Raw genomic sequence first — 17,188 nt, 5'->3', positions numbered from 1 at the left:
TGGCACAACTGCAAACCTACCAAGACATGGCCGTCCACCTAAACTGACCGGCCGGGCAAGGAGAACATTCATCAGAGAAGAGCCAAGAGGTCCATGGTAACTCTGGAGGAGCTGCAGAGATCCACAGCTCAGGTGGGAGAATCTGTCCACAGGACAACAATTAGTCGTGTTCTCCACAAATCTGCCCTTTATGGAAGAGTGACAAGAAGAAAGACATTGGTGAAAGAAAGTCATAAGAAGTCCTGTTTGTAGTTTGTGAGAAGCCATGTGGAGGACACAGCAAACATGTGGAAGAAGGTGATCTGGTCAGATGAGACCAGAATTAAACTTTTTGGTGGAAAACTAACACTGTATATCACCCTGAACACACCATTCCCACCGTGAAACATGGTGGTGGCAGCATCATGGTGTGGGGATGCTTTTCTTCAGCAGGGACAGGGAAGCTGGTCAGAGTTGATGGAAAAATGGATGAAGCCAAATACAGGGCAATCTTAGAAGAAAACCTGTTAGAGTCTGCAGAAGACTTGAGACTGGGGCGGAGGTTCACCTTCCAGCAGGACAACGACCCGAAACATCCAGCCAGAGCTACAATGGAATGGTTTAGATCAAAGCATATTCATGTGTTAGAATGGCCCAGTCACAGTCCAGACCTAAATCACATTGAGAATCTGTGGCAAGACTTGAAAATTGCTGTTCACAGACGCTCTCCATCCAATCTGACAGAGCTTGAGATATTTTGCAAGGAAGAAGAATGGGCAGAAATGTCCCTCTCTAGATGTGCAAAGCTGGTAGAGACATCCCCAAAAAGACTTGCAGCTGTAATTTCAGAGAAAGGCGGTTCTACAAAGTATTGACTCCGGGGGGCGCCATACAAATGTACCCCACACTTCTCACATATTTATTTTTAAAACAATTTTCATTTTCCTTCCACTTCACAATTATTTGCCACTTTGTGTTGGTCTATCACAGTGATGGCGAACCTTGGCACTCCAGATGTTTTGGAACTACATTTCCCATGATGCTCCACTACACTGCTGAGTGCATGAGCATCATGGGAAATGTAGTTCCAAAACATCTGGGGTGCCAAGGTTCGCCATCACATAAAATCCCAATAAAATACATTTACGTTTTTGGTTGCAACATGACAAAATTTGGAAAATTTCAAGGGGGTATGAATACTTTTTCAAGGCACCGATGGCTCTTTCACATGAAGTGGCCTTTTTTCATTTCAGGGATCATAATTCATACATGATGATTTTTTTCTCCAGGATGCCGGTGTGGCCCCTCTAAGGAAAGCTCTGGAAGTGTATGTGAGCCTCCAGTCTTATATCAGTCAGTGTCTGGATGAGGCCTCTCTGACGAAGAACCTGTGGACTACATTGTCCAAAAAATTGACGGTATGTGGGACGTAACGTGTGACAATACAGCTTGTCTATCAACTGCTCCACCCGCTTCTCTTCCTCTTCTCCTTTATCTTCCCTTTCCTCTCCTCTCCATTACTCTCCTCCATTTTTGATTTCTTCATCTTCCTACCAATCTCCTTTTCTTAGTTCTCATCTTCTCTTCTCTGTATATTGTCATTACCCCCTCGTGATTATTAACTACTTCATTCCCTTCTTTCCCTAACACTTCTTTTTTTTTATTTGTTGTTGTTTTACATTTGCATTCCTTCATGTTTTTAACACTAAATTTTAAAGACTGTTTTGTACCAGAAAGATGATTCTAGTGCTGGAGACACATCCCAGAATAACATTTGTAGTTATCCCAATTCATTGTATTACCTCCATTCATCCTCTTCTCTTCCCTTACCAGATATATTCTTCATTCTTTGTATATAAACTTATCTCTCCTCTCTGGGCCTCATCTCTCTCTTTTCCCCCATTACTCTTCCTTCACCTCCCATCTTCTACTCATTCCATCCTCTCCTCTCTTTACCTCTCCTTTCTCCTTTCATTTCTCCTCTCTTTACCTCTCATTTCTCCTTTCTTTTTCTCTCATTTCACCTTTCTTTTCCTCTCCTCCTTTCTTCTCCTTTCTCCACTCCTCACCTCTTTGCATCCTCTTCTCTCCTTTCTTATCTCCTCTCTGCATCCTCTCCTCTCTTTAACTCTCCTTTCTTCTCTCTTTTCCTCTTATTTCTACTCTCCTTTTTTCTCTCCTCTCATTTTATTTTCTCCTCTCCTCTTTGCATCCTCTATTCTCCTTTTCCTCTCCTTTCTTATCTCCTCTATTTTCTTCTATTCTCTTTTCTCCTCGCCTCTTTGCATCCTCTACACTTCTCCTCTCCTCTTTTTTCCTCTCCTTTCCCCTCTCCTCTTTTCTTCTCTCCTCTCCTCGGCTTTTCTCTCTTCTGTTATCCTCTCCTCCTTTTTCCACTCCCCTCTTTTCCTTTCACCTCTCCTCTCTTTTCCTCTTCTTTCTCCTCTCCTCTTTTTTCTTCTCTCCTCCTTTCATCCTCTCTTCTTTTCCTCTCCTTTTTCTTTCCTCTGTTATCCTCCCCTCTATTTTCCTCTCCTTTCTTTTCTCCTCTCCTCTCATCTTTTCATCCTCCCCTTTTTTTCCCTCTCCTTTCTCCTCTCTTTTCCTCTCCCTTTCTCCTCTCTTTTCCTCTCCTTTCTCCTCTCTTTTCCTCTCCCTTTCTCCTCTCTTTTCCTCTCCTTTCTCCTCTCTTTTCCTCTCCCTTTCTCCTCTCTTTTCCTCTCCTTTCTCCTCTCTTTTCCTCTCCCTTTCTCCTCTCTTTTCCTCTCCCTTTCTCCTCTCTTTTCCTCTCCCTTTCTCCTCTCTTTTCCTCTCCTTTCTCCTCTCTTTTCCTCTCCCTTTCTCCTCTCTTTTCCTCTCCCTTTCTCCTCTCCTTTCTCCTCTCTTTTCCTCTCCCTTTCTCCTCTCTTTTCCTCAACTTTCTCCTCTCTTTTTCTCTCCTCCCTTTTCCTTTCCTTTCTCCTATCCTCTTTTCTCCTCTCCTCCCTTTTCCGGTCCTTTCCTCACCTCTCTTTTATTCTAATTTCTCCTCTCCTCTCTTTTCCTCTCCTTTTTTTCTCTTCTCTTTTCTCTTCTCTTTTTTTCATGTCCTCTCCTCACCTCTCTTTTATTCTCCTCTCTCCTCTCCTCTCTCATCTCCTCTCTTTTCCTTTTTCATCTCCTCTCTTCTCCCCTTACCCCTTACCAACAATAAATTATTCATCAGCTAATGATTTGGTAACTAATTGATCATCAGAATCAGATACATCTCAGACATTGCCACCATTCTTGTATGCCAACAGACATCTATACAGGGAATCACAAGCGAGTGTCATTCAGCTACCAGGGGGGGGGGATGTTTGAACCCTCAGGATGGTAGAAGTCGGACCCTCTGTATGACCCGTGTGATATGATGCGGGATGTTTGTCTTGCAGGCCACTCTGTGCACACCGGAACGCCGACTACAAGAAGACAGTCGCAGTGTCCCGGTAACTGTCACCTCCAGCCGATACGACCGGGTCCTCCTCTTCAACGATTACCTCGTCTTCCTGCAGGTATGTCGGCTAATAGAAACGACAAAGGGTTTTCCCCTTTTAAAAGAAAGAAACAGCAATCCAAGGGGTGTCATGGTGACAAAACGACAATCTAAGGGGTGTCATGGTGACAAAACAGCAATCTAAGGGGTGTCATGGTGACAAAACGGCAATCTAAGGGGTGTCATGGTGACAAAATGGCAATCTAAGGGGTGTCACGGTGACAAAACAGCAATCTAAGGGGTGTCATGGTGACAAAACAGCAATCTAAGGGGTGTCATGGTGACAAAACGGCAATCTAAGGGGGTGTAACTGTGACAGGGTGAGTTAAAGGGGATCTTCTCTCTCCCTGGGGTGACTATGGAGGCTGTATTACCCTGGGGTGTATACAACGTGTATATACAGTACTGTAAAAAAAAATGTTAGGAGAGAGATCCAAATCAAATCAATATTTGGTGTGTTTAGTATCACTTTAAAGAGAAAGTATAGAATAAAATGTTTTTATCAAAAGTAACACTTTTTTTATTAATTAACACGGTTATCTTACATAATGACAAAGTTATTGCCAAATCAATAGGAGAAGTGTAGGCCAATCCTGGCGTCGTCATGTAGGACCTCCTAAATTATAAACATTTTACACATTCAAACATCTGCTTAAAAGCAGAACTAAACCCCCCAGTATACTCACCTCCACCTTCCAGCGATGCGGCGGTTACATCCCTCCTCAGCTGCTGCCGTCTTCTCCTCGGGTGCTGCCCTCTTCTCCTCGACTGCTGCCCTCTTCTCCTCAACGGCTGCTGCCATCTTCTCCTCGGGTGCTGCCCTCTTCTCCTCGACTGCTGCCCTCTTCACCTCGGCTGCTGCCCTCTTCTCCTCAACGGCTGCTGCCGTCTTCTCCTCGGGTGCTGCCCTCTTCTCCTCGACTGCTGCCCTCTTCTCCTCAGCTGCTGCCCTCTTCTCCTCGACTGCTGCCCTCTTCACCTCGGCTGCTGCCCTCTTCTCCTCAAAGGCTGCTGCCGTCTTCTCCTCGGGTGCTAACCTCTTCTCCTCGGGTGCTGCCCTCTTCTCCTCGGCTGCTGCCCTCTTCTCCTCGGCTGCTGCCCTCTTCTCCTCGGCTGCTGCCCTCTTCTCCTCGGCTGCTGCCCTCTTCTCCTCGACTGCTGCCCTCTTCACCTCGGCTGCTGCCCTCTTCTCCTCAACGCCTGCTGCCGTCTTCTCCTCGGGTGCTGCCCTCTTCTCCTTGGGTGCTGCCCTCTTCTCCTTGGGTGCTGCCGTCTTCTCCTCGGCTGCAACCTTCTTCTCCTTGGGTGCTGCCGTCTTCTCCCTCAGCTGCTGCCCTCTTCTCCTCAGTGGCTGTTGCTGTCTTCTCCTCAGAGGCTGCTGCCGTCTTCTTCTCGGGCGCTGCCGTCTTCTCCTCGGGTGCTGCCTTCTTCTCCTTGGGTGCTGCTGTCTTCTCCTCGGCTGCTGCCGTCTTCTCCTTGGCTGTTGCTGTCTTCATCTCAGTGGCTGCTGCCGTCTTCTCCTCAGGTGCTGCTGTCTTCTCCTCGGCTGCTGCCTTCTTCTCCTTGGGTGTTGCCGTCTTCTCCTCAGCTGCTGCCGTCTTCTCTTTGGGTGCTGCCCTCTTCTCCTCGGCTGTTGCTGTCTTCTCCTCAGGTGCTGCCTTCTTCTCCTTGGGTGCTGCTGTCTTCTCCTCGGCTGCTGCCTTCTTCTCAGCTGCTGCCCTCTTCTCCTCAGCTGCTGCCCTCTTCTCCTCAGCTGCTGCCCTCTTCTCCTCGGCTGCTGCCGTCTTCTCCTCGGCTGCTGCCGTCTTCTCCTCAGGTGCTGCCGTCTTTTCCTCGGCTGCTGCCGTCTTCTCCTCAGGTGCTGCCGTCTTCTCCTCGGCTGCTGCCGTCTTCTCCTCGGCTGCTGCCGTCTTCTCCTCGGCTGCTGCCGTCTTCTCCTCGGCTGCTGCCGTCTTCTGTTCGGCTGCTGCCGTCTTCTCCTTGGCTGTTGCTGTCATCTTCTCCTCGGCTGCTGTCATCTCCCCCTTTGGGTGCTGCCATCTTCTCCCCAGGTGCAGGGTTTTTTCCCTCTCTTCCCTCTTTCCTATTGATCGGTGGGAGATGGCATCATCCCTCATGTGTGCACAGAGGTCAGTCATTCCTGTCACAGTTGCAGTATTCGAGGAATGCATGCTGAGCTGCGCATGCGCTCTGTGCACATTTGGTGGAAAAGCAGGCAGATAAGTTTGTATTATTGCAGAAGACGTAGCATGGCTCCCCTCCAATAAAAAATATACCTGCTCAGGAAGCTCAGGCAGTACCTAAAAGTTAGGTTTAGTTCCACTTTCTAGAATTTCCACAAGCAACACACAGACAATTACAAAAGACTTTCACTTCTGTCATTTTGAAACACCTCATCAGCTCAACTGTGACCCAGAATATGTGGAGGACAATTCTGTCTACAGAATACACAACAAGACATTCCAGGGACGGGAACAACAACTAATTGTTCTAATGACATATTTCTACAAAGAGTCATTCCAGCGAGATAAGCTGTTATTATATAGAGAACCCAGCATGAGCATATAAGCACCTAATATTGTCATTTCATCAGTAAATATAAAATATTTACTTGTCAGTATTATCAATCTGCTGCAATTACCGTACATACACAGGGCTCACCCAGGTTAGTAATTGACATAAAATTGTAACAATATAGCAAAAATGTATTCCTTTCCTCAGCAGTAAAACAAAAATCTTTCATGCAGGTTAACAATCGTGCCAACGTAATGTAATTCAAACCTTAATACTAGACTGTCAGGATCCTACATTAGGGATTGTATACAGGGGTGTACCTACAGGGGTCGCAATTGCAACTCGGCCATATGAATGGACAGAATCAGCGATAGGTACGGATCATGATTAATTCAGACAAGGAAGGGGCCAGTAAATGACACATTTACCAACTCCTTCGCCACTCTGCATCCTGACACATCCCCTGCAGCAGAGGAGGGGATGAGGGGGTGGGGGGAGGCAGGAGAGCACACGGGAAAAAAGGAACACAGGGCTTACTGGTTGGGTAACCAGGCATGTACAGGGGGGCCCCACCTGGATAGGGGGAGCGACAGGGGCAGCTGCATATAAAGGAACCAATCGAATCACTTTCCTCCTGCAGCCGCTGAATTCCCACTTCTCCTCCTCTCCCTCTCCCACGGGCATTGTGAGGCTGCAGAAGGCAGCGATGAGATTGGTTCCTCTATATGCAGCCGTCCCCACCTCTCCTCTTATTCAGCTTCTTTCTGTAGCCTCCCCTGTGGGCTCTGAGGAAGTGGCTAGTGCTCGAAACGCGTCAGCCTACTGGATCTTCATTTTCTGTCACACGAGTTGATGAATCATGGATTGAACTATGCTGGATTTTGAGATGAGCTTATGTGCAATAGCCATTTTGTGAGTAGATTACTTACCGCTTTTAATTTAATAAATATTTGATCTTAGGATAACGCACTAGGTCGGTGCGCCCTGACATAAAATTGTAACAATGTAGCAAAAATGTATTCCTTTCCTCAGAAGTAAGGAAAGGCATATGTCTTGTCGTGTAGTCTGTCCCTGTCCCCTCTCCAGCCGGCTGCTCCGGGGGATGTGTCAGGATGGAGAGGGGCGAAGGGGTTGGTAAATGTGTCATTTACTGGCCCCTTCCTTGTCTGAATAAATAGAGTCAGTGATCCATACCGATCACTGACTCTGTCCATTCATAGGTGAAACATAATAAACTGTGCTCAGAGGGAAGGACCCCAGCCTGGGGTCGGGGGGGGTCTTTCATGGTTTCTTGCACCGGAGCCCTGAAGGTTCTAGTTACACCACTGATTGTATATATGTAGTACACACTGGTCCGCAGCCAGGGAAGTCATTGATCAGGAGGGATCATGTAAAACTCAAGGAAGCTAAAGACACAAAAAATCCCGGAGTGTAGATTATGTCAAAACAAGACGGAAAACCCCTTTTAAAGCACTTACTGTAAAGTTAATGCATTGTGTGCAAAAAAAACACCTTTCTAACGATTCTGAGTAGAACATTCTATCCAGTAATCGGAGCCAAGTGCAAATTCCTGAGCCGTCCCCAGGTGGTATAAACGACAGCCGCTGGCCTGTAACTCTTTATACTTAATGCGGTATTACATCCAAAAAGCAAATATTTATTATATTACAGCTTATCAATTCTTAGACGTGACGGCTGCATTCGTTTTTTTTTTATTTTTTTTAGGCTCTTTCCATTATTTTAATCTGGTGATCCAACCAGCAAGTCTGTTTTTCTATTCAAAAGCTGCCTTGTAGTTACAGGGATGAGACGAGACGCTTACCCTAGGTTCACACCTATGCAGTTTTTTTTTTAGTGCGTTTTGCAGTTTGCAGAAATGCATTGCAGACCATTTAACATGGTTTCCTATGGTACATGTTGACATCTATGCGTTTTATGCATTTTTGGAAAGGTCGGGGACTTTTTTATCCGCGTTTTGCGTGTAATAGACTTCAATGGAATCGCACCAGAAACGCAAGTGTTGTTAATTTTTGATGTGTTTTGCATTTTTTATTTTTCTGTTTAAAACACTGCATATAGCTGTTTGCTAAGGATGGGACCGGGAAGCTGGCCGCCGCGTCCTTAACAACCGATGAGTCGTCAGCTGACAGCTGAATGTGAAAAATTCAAATTGCCGGCAAAAAATAAAATTGCATAAAAAAACGTTGTAGGGGCCCCGGCAGGTCCATGCCAGGCCCTTCCCTTTGAGTCTAATATGGATTCTGGGGGGAACCCCCCCCCCCACACCAAAATTTTTTAAAAAATGGCGTGGGGTCCCCCGCAAAATTCATACCAGACCCTTATCCGAGCATGCAGCCCGGCAGGTCAGGCAAGGGAGGGGACGAGCAAGTGCCCCCCCCGGAACCATACCAGGCCGCATGCCCTCACCTTGGGGGAGAAGGTTGTTTTGGGGGGGGCTCTTTCCGACAACCCTGGCCGGTGGTTGTGGGGGTCTGCGGGCGGGGGGCTTACCGGAATCTGGAAGCCCCCTTTAACAAGGGGGCCCCTGGATCCCAGCTCCCCCATATGAAAGGGTATCGGGTACATCGTACCCCTACCCATTCACCCCAAAAAGCAGTGAAATGTAAAAAAAAAAAATGAGACAGTTTTTGACAAGCCCTTTATTTAAAAAAAATAGCTCCGAGCCTTCTTCTCCCCGAGCCGTCTTCTCCCGGTGCCGTCTTCTCCTGCTGCTGTCTTATCCCCGAGCCATCTTCTCCCAGTGCCGTCTTCTCCCGCTGCCATCTTCTCCCCGGGCCGTCTTCTCCCGGTGCCGTCTTCTCCATTGCCATCTTCTCCCGGGGCCGTCTTCTCCCTGAGCCGTCTTCTCCCGGTGCCGTCTTCTCCCGGTGCCGTCTTCTCCTGGTGCCGTCTTCTCCCGGTGCCATCTTCTCCCACTGCCGTCTTCTCCCACTGCCGTCTTCTCCCACTGCCGTCTTCTCCCCGCTGCCATCTTCTCCAGCTGCTGTCTTCTCCCTGCTGTCATCTTCTCCCTGAGTCCTCTTCTCCCGGTGTCTTCTTCCTCGCGGCCAGTTATCCGCAAAAAAAAAGAAAAAAGTTGCTCTTCTTCTGTGGCTGTCTTCCTCCGTTGTGTTGTCACACGCTGTCTGGCATCTCTTATATAGCCATGGGGCGTGGTCATCCAATGACGTCACCCAGAGAGCTCACCCCTTGTGACGTACTGAAGCCACTACATCTGATTGGTAAGCTGCAATATAGTACATTTCGGGATTGCGTTTAATACCGTTTTAAGGGCTCGTTCACACGGGCATAAGTAAGCATTCATCTGTGCAAAGTGCCATATTTTCCTGCATGGGATGGACAGGTGTTCCATGCATTTCAGGACAGACAGTCTAATTCATATGTATTGGGATGCAGCAGTTGCATGGACACCCAATTTCAAGTTCGTGTGGGTGCAGGAGCGCGCAGGCGCATGTCCCCGAACACAGACAGGGTGAGTTTGGGGACACACACCCGCACCCAAATGGATGTCCATGCAGAGACATAAATGGGACTGCCTGCACACGGATTCATGGAGCATCTGTGCATCCCTGTGCGAGTAAACCATCCTTCATAACGTTGTACACCTACTGTAAGTACGCCCATGTGAACGAGGCCTTAGGTTTGTTGATTCTGCTGTCCTAACTTCAAAAGACCTCCTTCCCTCTCTTCTTTTTGTTAAGGGGAATGACACGTACCTGTATGACCTGAAGACGGTTTGGGTGGACACAACAACAAAGCAAAAATCTGATCCCAACAAGTAAGGAGAATATTTATTGGAAATTACTCATTTGATGGTTGTGAACTATTTATTTTTGGAGGATTGTTTCCAAAACATTTCCTCGGGTGATATTTTCCAGGGGTGGCAAAAAAAATTAGGATTAAAGAAGGAAATACAATGTAGCCTACAGTAGGTGGACAATATAGAGTTCCTTAAGGTGTTTCCTTATGTGATGTTTTTCAGGATTGGTTAGGAACTAAGTATTAAAGATGGATAAACAATGTAACCGATCTGGTATAGACAATATAGAGCTCCTCAAGGTGTTTCCTTGGGTGATGTTTTCCATGGTTGGTAATGAAAGTTGGGATTAGGAAGGAAATTCGATGTAGCCTGTCTGATATAGATGAACAGCATAGCGTATTTTTGGATGTTTCTTTAGATGGTGTTTTCCAGGGTTGGCAAGGAAATTATGGGATTAAAGAAGGAGATACATTGTAGCCAATCTGATATATACTCATATATATATATATATATATGCCAACAATATAGCGCTCCTAAGGGGAATTTCCTTGGGTGAGGTTTTCCAGGATTGGTAAGGAAAGATGGGATTAAAGAAGGAGATACAATGTAGCCAATTTGATATATACTCATATATATATATACCAACAATATAGCGCTCCTCAGGGCCTTTCCTTGGGTGAGGTTTTCCAGGATTAGTAAGGAAAGGTGGGATTAAAGAAGGAGATACAATGTAGCCGATCTGATATAGACCGATAATATAAAGCTCCTCAGGCTGTTTCCATGGGTGATGTTTTCCAGGGTTGATAAGGAAAGTTGTAATTAAAGAAGAAAATTCTATGTAATATCTCTGATAAAGATGAAGAATATAGAGCTCCTAATGGTGTTTCTGGTGATGTTTTCTAGGGTTGGGTAGGAATTTGGGATTACAGAAGGAGAAACGACGTAACTGATCTGGTATAGATGGGCAATATAGAGCTTCTCAAGGCATTTCCTTGGCTGATGTTATCCAGGATTAGTAAGGAAAATTGGGATTAAAGGAGATACAATGTAGCTAATCTGATATAGACAGACAATATAGAGCTCCTCAGGGTTTTTCCTTGGGTGATGTTTTCCAGGGTCAATAATGCAAGTTGGGATTAAAGAAGAAGATTCCACTGTATGTAGGCTCTCTGATATGACGAACAATATAGAGCTCCTCAGGGTTTTTCCTTGGGTGATGTTTTCCAGGGTTGATAATGCAAGTTGGGATTAAAGAAGGAGATTCCACTGTATGTAGGCTCTCTGATATGAGGAACAATATAGAGGTCCTCAGGGTTTGTGTGAATGGGCTTCCATGATGAACATTGCATTCTAACACAAGGCCACTCAAAGTTCGGCAGGAAGGTCGGCATTTAACCAAGTTTTTGCCTAAAGAGGCCCTGTCGCCAACCAAAAAATTGCAGGCAGTCAGAAAAATCAAGTATTTAAAATCTTTACTTGCGGTGTTTTGCCTTTACCAATTTGATTTTCTATTTACTTGTAATGTACCTCTGAACTTGCTAGATAATGTGACTACCCCAGGAAGAGTCATTTCCCTAGCACAGCCCCCTCCCTTCATCTCATAACCTGCTCTTCTTCTGGGAGTGTATAATTGCTGCCTGTGCTGGCCTAGCTACTCCACGCCTCCCCAACGTAACCTATGTAGGTAGGAGGGAAGAGGAATACCATAGAGATAAATATACTGTATTAACCTGTTCCCTCTCACGCTATAGCCGAAAGATGGCTACAGCCCGGGCTTACAATGCCTGGAGGGTGTCCATAGACGTCCGCCCGAGCTTGTGCTTCCCGCGTGCCCCCCTACGCCACACTCTGTGATCGCCTAGACCCTCGGACTTGGCTGATCACAGATCGGGTTAAAGGGCCAATCACAGCAGCCCTTTACCATTAGATCAGCTGTCAACCAATGACAGCTGATCACAGGATGTAAACAGTAGCCGGTCATAGGCTTTTTTTTCCCCCATGCTGATAGCGCAAGGAGAAAAGAAGAAAGCCGATAACTGGCTTCTGTTAAAGGGTAATCGGTCCCAACATTGCCCACCAGTACTGCTAACTAGTGCCCACCAGTGCCACCTATCAGTGCCCATCAATTCTGCTAGTCAGTGCCCACCAGTGCCACATAGCAGTGCCTATCCGTGCTGCCAATCAGTGCCCATCAGTGCCTCATCATCAGTGCTGCCAATCAGTGCCCATCAGTGCCTCATCATCAGTGTCACCTATCAGCGCTGCCTATCAGTGCCTCATCATCAGTGTCGCCTATCAGTGCCACCTACTAGTGCCTATCAGTGCCCATTGGTGCCACCTATCAGTGCCCTTCAGTGCTGCCTATCAGTGCCACCTAATCAGTGCCCACCAGTGCCACCTCAATAGTGCCTCTCAGAACCACCTGTCAGTGCCCATCAGTGCCACCTTATCAGTGCCCATCAGTGCCTCATCAGCGCACATCAGTGAAGGAGAAAAATGACCTGTTTGCAAACTTTATAACAAACTATGAAAAATTTCTTTTATTTTTTCAAAATTTTCGGTCTTCAGCAAAAAATAAAAACCCCAGCAGTGATTAAATACCACCAAAAGAGAGCTCTATTTGTGTGAAGAAAATTCTAAAAATATCATATGGGTACAGTGTTGTCATTCGAAGTGTGACAGCGCTGAAAGCTGGCCTGGGCAGGAAGGGGGGTATAAGTGCCCAGTAAGCAAGTGGTTAAATAACGATGGATAAATATATTTTATTGATATGATGTATTTATTATTTTTTTTTTTATTCAGCCACATCTGGCGCGTCCTCACTCCTGAGGAGGAATTTGTCCTTTCCACAAAAGAGCCGCAGCATAAGGTCAGCTGACTCCGTTATCAAATTTGTTTAGCAATAAAAACTGATTTTTCTAGGAACTCCAAACCGGCTTTTCTAGTTTCAGTGTCGCGGAAATTGTCCTGAGAGCCGAGAGTTCACCTTCACACTCTGCAAACATCAATGTCATCATTCCTTCTGACACACAATTCACTTCTAATCTTCTGTAAATATTGTTTTCACTTGTCTCCAATAACAAACTGAACTGGTACATGTCACCTAAATGTCACCTAAATCCATCGGTCATGTGTATTCTTCCTTGAATCTCCGTGTTCTAACATTAGCATATAAGCACTTAACCACTTTAAGGACCGGAAGATTTTCCCCCTTAATGACCAGGCCATTTCTTTGCGATACGGCACTGTATCGCTTTAACTGACAATTGCACGGCCGTGCAACGTTATACCCAAACAAAATTGACGTCCTTTTTTTCCCACAAATAGAGCTTTTGGTGGTATTTGATCACCTCTGCGGTTTTTATTTTTTGTGCTATGAACAAAAAAAGCAATAATTTTGAAAAAAAAAAACAATATTTTTTTACTTTTTGTTATAATAAATATCCACAAAAAAATGAAAAAAAATTAATTTCTTAGGCCAATATGTATTCTTCTAAATATTTTTGGTAAAAAAAAAAAAAAAAAAATGCAATAAGCGTATTTTGATTGGTTTGTGCAAAAGTTATAGGGGATATATTTATGGCATTTTTATTATAATTTTTTTTTTTTTTTACTAGTAATGGTGGCGATCTGCGATTTTTAGCGGGACTGCGGCGGACAGATCGAATACATTTGACACTTTTTTGGGACCACTGACTTTTATACAGCGATCAGTGCTATAAAAATGCACTGATTACTGAATAAATGTCAGTGGCAGGGATGGGGTTAACACTAGGGGGCGATCAATGGGTTAACTATGTCCCCTGGGAGGTGTTTCTAACTGTGGGAGGAGGGGACTGACTGGAGGAGGAGAGAGATCTGCTGTTCCTAGTGATCAGGAATAGCGATCTCTCTTCTCCTCCACCTCCCCTGGGAGGTGTTTCTAACTGTGGGGGGAGGGGACTGACTGGAGAAGGAGAGAGATCGCTGTTCCTGATCACTAGGAACAGCAGATCTCTCTCTACTCTCTTGTCAGAACGGAGATCTGTCTGTTTACATTGACAGATCCCCCTTCTGGCTCTCTGTGGAGCATTCTCAGGTCACTGGCGGACATCGCACCCGTCTGCCAGGCGTATTGGCTCCCCCGTCGTGCAGCAGCGGGCGCGCTCCTGCTATAGCTCTTAAAGGAGCCGACGTACACCTACAGCGATTTACGGGAACAAGCCGACCTGCCGCCGTATAATGACGGCGGCTGGTCGGCAAGTAGTTAATATTGGTTTTTCGTAAAAACATATAAAAATCATTTTTATATATCAGTTTGCTTTGTGTATTTCTCCAGGATCTGTGCTGTAATCCAGTGTGAGATTTCCTTCCTGTAATAAGGACCACTCACTGCTGCCGTGCTCTGCTTTTGCAGGGGCACTGGTCTTGTCTCCACCTCCTCCTGTAGTGGGTGGAGCCTTCTGGGCCCCTCCCACAGCTCTTCGCTCTACTTGGGCTATGTACAGCCCATTGATGATGTCACTGCTTCCTTTAACCCCTTCACGCTGACCGTACACAAATTTGCGTTCATGGCTTGAAGGGGTTATACCGGGGTGATATGCAGCTGCAGGGATCACCCCAGTACTGTTTTTTTAGAGCTGGCGGTTGGCTCCTTAGTGATAACAACCAATGCGTCTAAAAGCCACTAAGCTGTTATCCTAAAGGAGTGGGAGGGGACTCCCGCCGGGAGACCCGAGCCACCAGCTGGCGCGTCCGCCGCCTAGGCCAAGACACGAACAAAGCTGGATGATCAGCAATGATCGGGTCTCCGATGTAAAGTCCCGGAAGCAACAGCAAAACGTAGTTTACTCGGCTGCCAATTTAAGAAAAAATGACAGTATTCAGAATTGCCGATTTTGGCAATCTGACTACTTGTAAAGTCTTTTAGACCCCCGATCCCTCCATAAGGAGTACCTGTCACCACCTATTACTGTCACAAGGTCATTCGCCTTTGCGTTCAGGGGGACAGGGGTGCTTTTTTTTTTATTATTATTTATTTTGCTTTTTGATTTTATTTTTACACTGTTCCTTTAATTTTTTTTGTAATTTTTTTTTATTGTTATCACAGAGAATGTAAATATCCCCTATGATAGCAATAGGTAGTGACAGTTACTCTTTTTTTTTTTTAAAATGGGTCTATTAGACTCTAGATCTTTCCTAAAGCATCTGACCACACCAAGATCGGTGTGATAAGATGCTTTCCCAATAGGGCTGTTCATATCCGGCGAAACCGAAGTCATGAAATGCTCGTAGCTTAGTGTTTCTTAGGCCATAGAGATGATTGGAGCCAGTCTGATCTTCGATCAGCTCTATGGTCAGCTGGCGGAACCACCGGCTGCATTATGAGGTTCCCCAGTGGGACAGGAGAGCCCAAGAAAACCAAGGAAGATGACGGGAGGGGGCAGGGGATGTTCCCTCCCACTGCTTGTAAAAGCAGTCTAGTGGCTAATTAGCCACTAGGATTGCTTTTACATGAAAGCCGACTGCTGGCTGAAAATAATGATACCAAGATGATACCTAAACCTGCAGGCATCATTCTGGTATAACCACTCAAAGTCCAGCAACATACCAGTACGTTGCTGGTCCTTGTTGGGCATATACTGTAATGTTCTTTTTTTTTATGCAGCCTGTGGGCTGAACGAAAAAAAGAGATTGATCGTTGTGTATGCCCACCATTAGAATACCACCCTGCATCCACCCACTTTTAATGATGGGCATACATGCACCATATTTTTTTTCAACTGTGGTGGTGAAATCACCTCCTACAGCGCTAGAGTTGCTGATTTACGTATCATGAGAGCAAACGCTGTTGCTGTCAAGATAAATAAATAAGTGCTGCAGCTGAATGGTGTACCTGAAAAGCAAACAATGGTAACAATAAAACATTAACTCAATAAAACCATAACAATCTGTGCCAAAAAAAGGGTAAAAAATATATGCTGAAGCATGGGGGCAATCCGCCCCTAATGTTAGGGGCAAATCGCTACTCCACCCCTGCGCCCAGGCTTCCGCATATATACTCTTTTTTTTTAACTGTGATGGTGAAATCACCTCCGACAGCGCTGGAGTTGCTGATTTATGTATCGTGCGAGCAAACGCTGTTGATGTCAAGATAAATCAATTGAGATAAATAAATAAAGATAAAAAATAACTAACCAGCGTCACCCGTAACATTAATACAGTGATCACTGGTGACAGGGGGTGAAAGGGTTACCTAGGGGCAATCGGGGTTAAAACCTTTATTAGGTATTATATGGGGGTACCCTGACGCTATAAAAACCTGATGGTGGAACGAATCAGCTAACTGGCTAACTAGCGTCACCCGTGACACTAATACGGCGATCAGAAAAAAGATCTATTAGTGACACTGAGACAGGGGGTGAAAGGGTTAACTGGGGGGGTGATTGAGGGGTTAAACCTTTATTAGGGGGGTTTAGGGGGGTACCCTAGACCTACCTGGGCCTACTACTAATTGCCCTAATACTGATTAGAGTCACAAGTGACACCAATGCAGTGATTAGTGAAAAATCTGAAAACTGCAATTGGTGACACAGTGACAGGGGGTGAAGGGGTTAACTGGGGGGGGGGGGGGGGGCGATCGGGGCATGATCAGGGGGTTACAGGTGTGCCTACATGTACTGTGTCAGTGTAGTGTTGGTGCAACTCACTGTAACACATCCTCTCTCCTCTCACTCTCTCACTGGAACGGAAAAGAATTCCAGAGAGGGAGATGACATCACTCCCCCTGCCTGTGATTACTCTTACCCCCTACCCGGCCGAGAGTGAATGAGTACATAGATTTATCAGTCCTTTTTCTTGCAGCCTCAGCAGCACAGATTCATATATAGGAAGCGCTCTGAAGCTTCTTGCTCCTTCACAAATTGAACCATAGTAAACACAGTTTACTATGCTTCAGTGATGAATGGACACAGAAGTGATTGGTAGTGATGGCTCATTCAGGAAAGGAAGGATCCAGTAAATGACATATTTACCGACCCCCCCCCCCACCCCACTTTCTGTCCTGAAACATCTCCCTTTGTGCCTGCAGTAGCTGCTGGCAGGAGAAGAGAGGAGAAAGCTGGAAATGCTGCAGACTCCGAGACAGTGGGGGGAGGCAGAAGAGGAACTGTGGCTGCAATAATACAGAACAGCCAGCTCTCCTGCTCAGCAGGTGCCGGGCCCCCCTTTTGAACTGATGGTGCCCGGGCCCAATACCACACCTCCCAACTTTATGAGATGGGAATGAGGGACACCTATCAGCAAAAATATGCAGGCATAGGACACACCCCTTGCCACGCCCCTTTAAAGGAGAATTGTACACAAAGACAAGATTGGTTAAAACGACAAGTGCTTTTTTACCACTACTATTCCTTTATATC

The 17,188-nt window shown here is 46.0% G+C and overlaps 1 protein-coding gene across 1 annotated transcript in view; it reads left to right on the top strand.

The window, feature by feature from the left end:
- ALS2CL (ALS2 C-terminal like) overlaps positions 1-17,188 on the top strand; it is a gene marked incomplete at its 3' end in the record, with an annotated part of 172,768 nt that overhangs the window by 113,022 nt on the left and 42,558 nt on the right. The window contains 4 exon segments of the mRNA XM_073632440.1: positions 1,269-1,397; positions 3,393-3,512; positions 9,730-9,806; positions 12,591-12,657. Of these exon segments, the coding sequence (XP_073488541.1) occupies positions 1,269-1,397; positions 3,393-3,512; positions 9,730-9,806; positions 12,591-12,657 (393 nt within the window).

The sequence above is a fragment of the Aquarana catesbeiana genome, linkage group LG05 (assembly GCF_042186555.1).
Source record: "Aquarana catesbeiana isolate 2022-GZ linkage group LG05, ASM4218655v1, whole genome shotgun sequence".
Taxonomy (NCBI): domain Eukaryota; kingdom Metazoa; phylum Chordata; class Amphibia; order Anura; family Ranidae; genus Aquarana; species Aquarana catesbeiana.
This window is presented reverse-complemented; position numbering and strand designations above follow the sequence as displayed.